The sequence below is a fragment of the Thalassophryne amazonica genome, chromosome 22 (genome assembly GCF_902500255.1).
Source record: "Thalassophryne amazonica chromosome 22, fThaAma1.1, whole genome shotgun sequence".
NCBI classification, from domain to species: Eukaryota; Metazoa; Chordata; class Actinopteri; order Batrachoidiformes; family Batrachoididae; genus Thalassophryne; species Thalassophryne amazonica.
This window is the reverse complement of record NC_047124.1, coordinates 32,981,198-32,988,729: the sequence shown is the minus strand read 5'-3', so window position 1 is coordinate 32,988,729 and position 7,532 is coordinate 32,981,198. Positions and strand designations below refer to the sequence as shown.

At 40.0% G+C, this 7,532-nt stretch overlaps 1 protein-coding gene across 1 annotated transcript in view; it reads right to left on the bottom strand.

Annotated features, from left to right (window-relative positions):
- Positions 1-1,579: 1,579 nt before the first annotated feature.
- The window catches only part of LOC117504474, a 28,671-nt gene continuing 22,718 nt past the window's right edge, over positions 1,580-7,532 (bottom strand). The window contains exons 6-8 of the mRNA XM_034163943.1: positions 2,210-2,331; positions 1,887-2,127; positions 1,580-1,653 (exon numbers count right to left, since the gene is read on the bottom strand). Of these exons, the coding sequence (XP_034019834.1) occupies positions 1,640-1,653; positions 1,887-2,127; positions 2,210-2,331 (377 nt within the window). The 3' untranslated portion in view covers positions 1,580-1,639. The remainder of the gene's footprint in view (positions 1,654-1,886; positions 2,128-2,209; positions 2,332-7,532) is intronic.

The following is a 7,532-nucleotide window of genomic DNA, read 5'->3' as shown; positions in this document are numbered from 1 at the left end:
TGAGCAAAGATGTGACCGTTTCCTGGGCAATCCCAAAGACAGAATTATTAACAAGAAACTCCCTAAACACAGAAATATTATGAAGGAAATCAGTCTTTTCCCAGTAAGAGAAAAAACAATTAAAAACATCTGCCAAGTCATTCCCACTCACACCGCTGACTGTAACAGGATGTTTAATTTGGGTGGACTGATTGATGGATGCCATAGACTTAATTCCACTCCTTGCAGCCCTTAGGTCTCCACGGTTGGACAGTATGTCCCATGACCTTGTCCTCAGACCACTTGATAACTTCATGTCTCCATCTGGGGCAACAGGCACCATGATACATTCTGTTCTTGGCTTATCACACCACACAAGACAGACAGAACACAGTTTTGATATGACACAGAGCAATGCCCACCCACACCCAGGTGGGTGGGCCTGGTCCTAGGTGTGAATCAGTAGAGCTATGTGATTTGTTGGAAAGTCTTGCATTTGACATTTGTATGCGGGTGGCATCCTTGCATTGCTTATCTGAACGGTACGTGTCTGGGCATATAGAGTGTACACCAAAGTGTAAAACAGTTGTTGGAATTCACGAGGCAAGTAAACGGGGCTGAGAGAGATATAGACAGCAGCTCCACATCTGCCGTACATATCCTCTTTCTAACCGTTATGGTTTTACAGTATCTTTAGTTAACATAGAAACATATGCCTCCTCCATGGCTCTTCCCGGTAGTCTGGGAGGACAGGTCCAAGCGAATAGGGCTTCCAAACCCAGTTTGATCCACGTCCGACTCCGGAACCAGTTCACTGAACCATGTTTCCGTAAATGCAAGGAGACAACTGTCCTTTAATTCTGGTTGAAACTTGGTGCTCACTTCAAGTTCATCCATTTTGTGCCGGATAGACTGCACATTTGACAGCAAGACCGTGGGAAGGGGCAATAACTTACAGCTGCTGTCAAGGCGGAGATTCTTTACTCTTCGGTGAATTCCACCTCTCCTTCCCCGTTTGCGAACTAACTTAGCCAGCTTACAAAGCTCCGTAGGAATGTTTGTAGGGACATCACCAGCAGAAGACGTCCATAAAGATAGGATGAGCTCCCAAATGTAAGAGATTCTCCCTGACACGCCATGTCCCTTCACAGCATAACATAAGGAAGAGTAAAAAAAAGTAGCACTAACACACAAGACAGTGTGACATACTTATTAACCATAGCCCTCAGTATCCACATTTCTGGAGCCGTGACAGGTTCACTCCCACATCAAAGTTAAAAAAAAACAAACAAATAAATTACTTAAAACGCTGGCTAAAACAACTAAGAACACGCTGAGTAAGGCTGGGTATCCTGCTGGGATGCACAACGTGAAGCACCCCACCCACCTGCCAGACCCACCTTCTTGTGTATCACTGTATCCCTCAGGACTATCCACCAGGGTGAGAGCCAACAGCAAGCCAAACCCCTTGGGGGTTCAGGTCTCCACAGTGAAGCAAGTAAATGGCAGCTGGCATGTTGTTGATAAGCACAAGCAACAGTGGCCACCATGACCCCATGATTTAGTGTGACAGACTCACCACTAGATGTCAGTATTTCATCATTTTCCAGTCAGTCATTTTGTGCTTTAGAAAATGCAATCATGGCTCAAAGAAGCAGGTTCACTGGTCCTCACCTGTTTATCAGAACGTGTAAATTTCAGAGATGAATATGCAGTCATTTTTACGGAGTTACTGACTGATATTTTGCAGACTGACTCCATGAATCATATGCATGTCCTGCTAATCGCAAGGCAGAAAACAAAACATTGATTCTACCTTAAATTATTAATTTTACGTTCACTGATGTGAAAAGCTATTTCATGTTGGATGATTTAAATCATGTGTCAGTCCCACTTTTCACTCTTACCATCACGATGTGGCTGGAAAGGACTGCATGGACCCGAGTCTCTGGCTGGCTGTGATCCCCCACAGTTGTCTCCATCAGCTTCTCTTTTCGGGGTTCTTCTGTTTTGAGGATGGAGCCACCGGGCAGGAGGAGAAGAGGGAGGCCAAAGAGTTGAGTTTCTAGAACGAAGCTCCACGTCTGTGCTCTTATCTCTTTGGCTTTGGTGAAGCTGTGATGACTGTGGCTTTTCTTCATCGCAACTCTTTACATAGACAGTAGTGACAGGGAACTTAGTGAGACCAGCCTTCCCCCAGACCACAAAACTGCTTCCTCTCCTGACTTACCCGGAGTTGCCTCTGTTCATCTTTAATGTGTGGAAGCTTTGATCCCTGTTGGTCCAGACTCTGATTCCATTCCTGCTGCTCAGGAATATCATCATCTTTACTCACCAACAGCTGCCACGTGTCTGCAAGGAAGAATTTAAATAAATAAAATTAGGAACAACATTTATGAGAATAAAGATAAAGCAGTGTAACAGCATGTGTGTGTCCTGACTACAGCATGTTATTGTACTGAGGAAATCAACTCAGGGATTTGAGCAGCTGGTTTCTATGCTGCAGAATCCACCACACCACAGAACCCCACTGGATGCTGGTAACAAACCGTTTCCTCTCAAAAGTAGCCATCCAGGTTGCACTTGGGGAGTTTTCAGCCTTTTCTAGTGGCTGGGGTCTTCAACACTGAGTCACCTGCACTCTGGATCATCCTCAGTTTAGAGCACCAAGTGTCCGTAGTGTCTGAGCTGATGTTTCCTCACACAGCAAATGGTCCTCCTCATCTGAGTTTCCCTACACAAAGTCAAACAGTGGAACCCAAAGATCCTCAGAGAATCATCAGAAAACAATTTGCCTGATTTTTATTCATTTATTTAGGTGACATATGGTGCTTTGTCCATAACTCCAAAAAAACAAAAACAAAGATTTCACCTTACCCCCAAACCAGATTTGTATATTCACTATCTGCACATATGTGAAAAACAGGAAATTTAATCTGTACTGATTTTACCCTTTCTGTGTGCAGGTTTAATCTACAGTATAATTCACCAAATGTCCATCCATCTGATCCTGTGTGATGCCAAAATGCCACATCCGATCACCGTGATTTTCATTCTGCGTCATCTATGTAGACCCTGGAATAATATAGGGGGGTTATGGTTCGCATGCCCTTCATAGTTATATAGGACTAGGTACTATCATTTCAGAAAAAAAATATTAGCAGGCTAATTAGCCACAACGCTTCTTCTATGAAGTTTTATGGCGTTTGTCAGACCGATAACTACATTATTGCCACCATCTTGCTGGTAGGGTCAAATCTCACATTACTCATTCCCACCAGATGGCTAATGGGAGTGTGGAGAGATTCAATCATAGAAACAATTACATACAATCAGTAACCAGAACCGGGACAGATTAAATCACAGGTTTCTTTGCAGACTAGCAAATCCAAGTCACGTGAGAGCCTCACATTAGACGTGGGTAATCTTGGCTTCAGTGAGTAAAAGTCCTGTCACATATTCTTTCTATCCAATTAATTAATAATAATTAGTTCAACTCGTCAGGCAGGTAGATGAGATAATCAGTGACATCACCTGTTTTAATTGCACGGGGCTCAAGCCCAATCAGGTGATGAGATCAGTTCGTGTTAAGATATATTATAAACTGAAAAGGACTAGTTGATGTTTTAACATTTTGACAAACCAGATGAAAGACTCGTATGACAGATATTTTGGTGAAAAAAAAATTTTGAAAATCCATTCATAATTCGCAAAGTCATGACATTATACACCTTATGATTCTTATACAAAAATAGAAACATTAATAACAGCATTTGCTATAACATAGTAACTCCATTTGATACTCACCTACATATTTTGTGTAATCTAAAGCATAAATGTAACTATAGTTGAATGTTGTACTTTAAAACCATTTTTAATCCCTTTATCTTTGTCAGGTCTGAGAAATGTGGATGATATATAATTTTGCAACAGAACCACTCCGATGCAAAAGTACTGTTTTTGTTATAAATTTTAATTTTGTGATGGGAATTATATAAATATAACTCCCCTTCACAAAGCAGCTTGTTCTTAGTGATGAACTATGTCTTAGAAACTTGAATGAAATGTATTTTTTCGCAGCCACTTATTTTAAAATAATGTATACTAAAACTGTTTTACGTGAATATTCCTGGCATGTACAAAATTGAAATTTGTGTGAGGTATCTGTAGGCCATTGGTAACTCTGTAAAAGAGAAAGTGTTATCATAAAGGTTCATGTTGCTGGCTGTACATGCACTATATTGCTGTATCCTGTAACTGTAAAATATTCTGCGTACAGTCCTTTTAAAATATTTTTTTAATACATGTAACGTCCATAGGCCCTGTTGTAGTGTCCATAGGGCCAACAAAATTTTATACAAGTACACACAATGGATTTCCTATTGAAAACAAAACAAAATTCAACTGAATATTATTATAACTAACGCCCAATACCATGGGCGTTATCTGTCGTGAGCTTGTAAAGGGGGAGTGGGTCCTCCGGACAGATGCCAGATTTCATTGCTTGGCAGTGGAATGGACGGGCCCCTGGCAAGTTGCTGACGTATTTAGCCACACAGTTACCATGTGGGTTAAGTAATTATTTATACATTTAATTGCTGCAAACTGAGTCCACAAAACGATAGATATGTCAAACATATAAAGGCCCGGTCACACGGCACTTAACGAAGGGCAACGAAGCTCAAACAAAACAAGAAATCTGGACTTACGTTGACTTTCGAAGACATCATTTAACCGTCATCCAGCTGCATTCCTGTAGCTGGAGCTTCGTCAGAATTTTCAAACTGTTGAAAAATGTGAACGAATCCTGATGACAGCCTCAATTCATCTGTATTCTGTTTTGCTTTCTGTCTTGACAGTTCCTCATTGTTTGCGTAGTTCCCGTACCATCAGCGGTCTGTTTGATTGTCGTCCAACATCCAGCCTCCCCCTCTCTCTCTCTCTCTCTCCAGCCTCTCGTTTCTGGCTCTGACGTGCGTGTGCGTGCACGTTGTCATGACAACACAGCTGCAGCGAGTCTGTGCTTACTGCAGCTGTAATCACATGCTGGCATTTCGCTTGGATTTTGTTTTAAAGCGTCAAGGTCGTCATTGGCTTTGTTTTTCTTTTGTTAGTTTTGGTCTTTTATGCACTCTGCACTCTCAGGCTTTTCGGTGATGGGAGAAGCGCCGGTTCATTTCATCCACTTTGTCTCGACGATTTGTGGCTTTGTGACGGTTTCCCTTCGTTCAGCAAACGCTGTGTGCCGTGTGACCAGGGCTTAAGAGAACACTTAATTGATATTGCAAAAAGAGGAAGAAGGAGAACGGGGTAAAGTTATTGAAGAACAGATAAACAGTAGATGTAACTGAAGTAAAATAGAACACAAATATTATCTCAGGTACCCACATGGTACAAAGGAATAATCCAGATTATATCTTCGATGGATATAATATACAGACTACATAGATGGAGACCAAAATCTTACAACAGGTATAACTGTGATGTACTTTTGTGGGATTATATGGGTGATTGTTATAGCACGATTGTATTGGTACCATTATTTTAAATGATTGGGGATGCTCAAAAAGGCCCCTGCCAACATTTATCTGGGTGCAGTAAAATAATGAATGGGATCTTATGGGGAAATGCCACCAAATTAGTGCAGGTTTGTGCTGATTTATACTAGTATTGAGGGGGACATATATTAACACATACCCTCCCAGAAGATTGGAATGGAATATCCACCATCATTTAAGGGCGTCTGGCCAGCTTTACTTAGATGTTCCAAGGTCAAGATATAAACGCTGGGGTGATCATGCTTTCGCGGTAGCTGGCCCCAGACTGTGGAATGAGCTACCTCTTGAGTTACGTACTATTCCTGACCTAGCACTTTTTAAATCTAAGTTAAAGACTTATTTATTTAAACTGGCTTTTAACACTTAGTGGGGAGGTGACATGTTCTGTTATTTTTATGTTCTTTTTTTTATGTGTTGTTTTAAAATTTTATTTTATATGTGTTTTATTTTGTAAATTTGTGTTTTTAATGTTAAGCACTTTGGACACCAGTCGGTGCTGTAAAGCGCTTTATAAATAAATGTTGATTGATTGAATTGATTGATTTCCTTATTGCTTCATTAACCACTATTAATAATGATGGGAAGGGGCATAATTCAGAATTTTAGGGATTCTTGAGCAAAAAGGAAACCTGTTAGTATTTTACATATATTTAAACATATTGCATTTGAAATATATGCCAGTTCTCCTACTGATGCCCTAGGAGTACCTAGTGGGGTGCCTGATAAATCTAAACTGGTGGTTCTAAATTTCAAAAAATGTTACGTTTATTTCAATGTGCAAAGATGAATAATCTGACCAGAGACTGTGTGACTGCACTATATGAATTATTCACAGCTATTTCATTAGTGGCTCACTTAAACATTTTATTCTAGCAAAGAGTGTTGTAAATTTCTTCCAAACAATATTGCATCTGACAGCTCTGTAACCAGAGCCCTAACTGGACTAAAGACATGCTGAGGGATTGGCTATGAATTTGGTATCAATAACCTAATAGTTGCCTAAGTTGGTAGACCATTCTGGCAAGTGGCAGGGATGGTACTTTAATTTCTATTTTATTTAAACCGACTTGACTGTAGCACTACATGTATTGGTCCTTTGTATAAGACATTTGTCTCTCAAATGCATCACCAATACCTTAGACATCAAATTAGGGGTACCTTCCCCGTATTAAATGTTACAGCATTCTCTTAATGAAACCATACCTTTAATCTTCCTTCCTGAGGTAACAGATCTGGAAGAAAATGAGGATGAAGACCAATGTGTTTTTATTACCCAATTAAAATGTTGAGCTGTTAAGTGTTAACACATATAAGCTATGGTTGTTTTGTTGTTTAATTTGGAGATGAATTCTGTGTTTGTATTTTACTTTTTCATTTATCAATTTTATTATTAACTTTGATTCACTGATACGCCGTGTAGATTCTTTCCATGATACACTGGGAAATGATGAATGCTTGCTACTCTTAATCTGGCAACAAAGTACTGCTTACAATACCTATAGGTATTGCAATGAAGTAACAGTTTATACACCATTGGGGATGCAGGATTACGGGGCTTTGTTGTGTCTAAAAGGGAGAGTAGCTAGTGTGTCTATAATTTGATTTGCCAGTACAACCCCTGGCAATAATTATGGAATCACCGGCCTCGAAGGATGTTCATTCAGTTGTTTAATTTTGTAGAAAAAAAGCAGATCACAGACATGACACAAAACTAAAGTCATTTCAAATGGCAGCTTTCTGGCTTTAAGAAACACTATAAGAAATCAGGAAAAAAAAATTGTGGCAGTCAGTAACGGTTACTTTTTTAGACCAAGCAGAGGGAAAAAAATATGGACTCACTCAATTTTGAGGAATAAATTATGGAATCACCCTGTAAATTTTCATCCCCAAAACTAACACCTGCATCAAATCAGATCTGCTCGTTAGTCTGCATCTAAAAAGGAGTGATCACACCTTGGAGAGCTGTTGCACCAAGTGGACTGACATGAATCATGG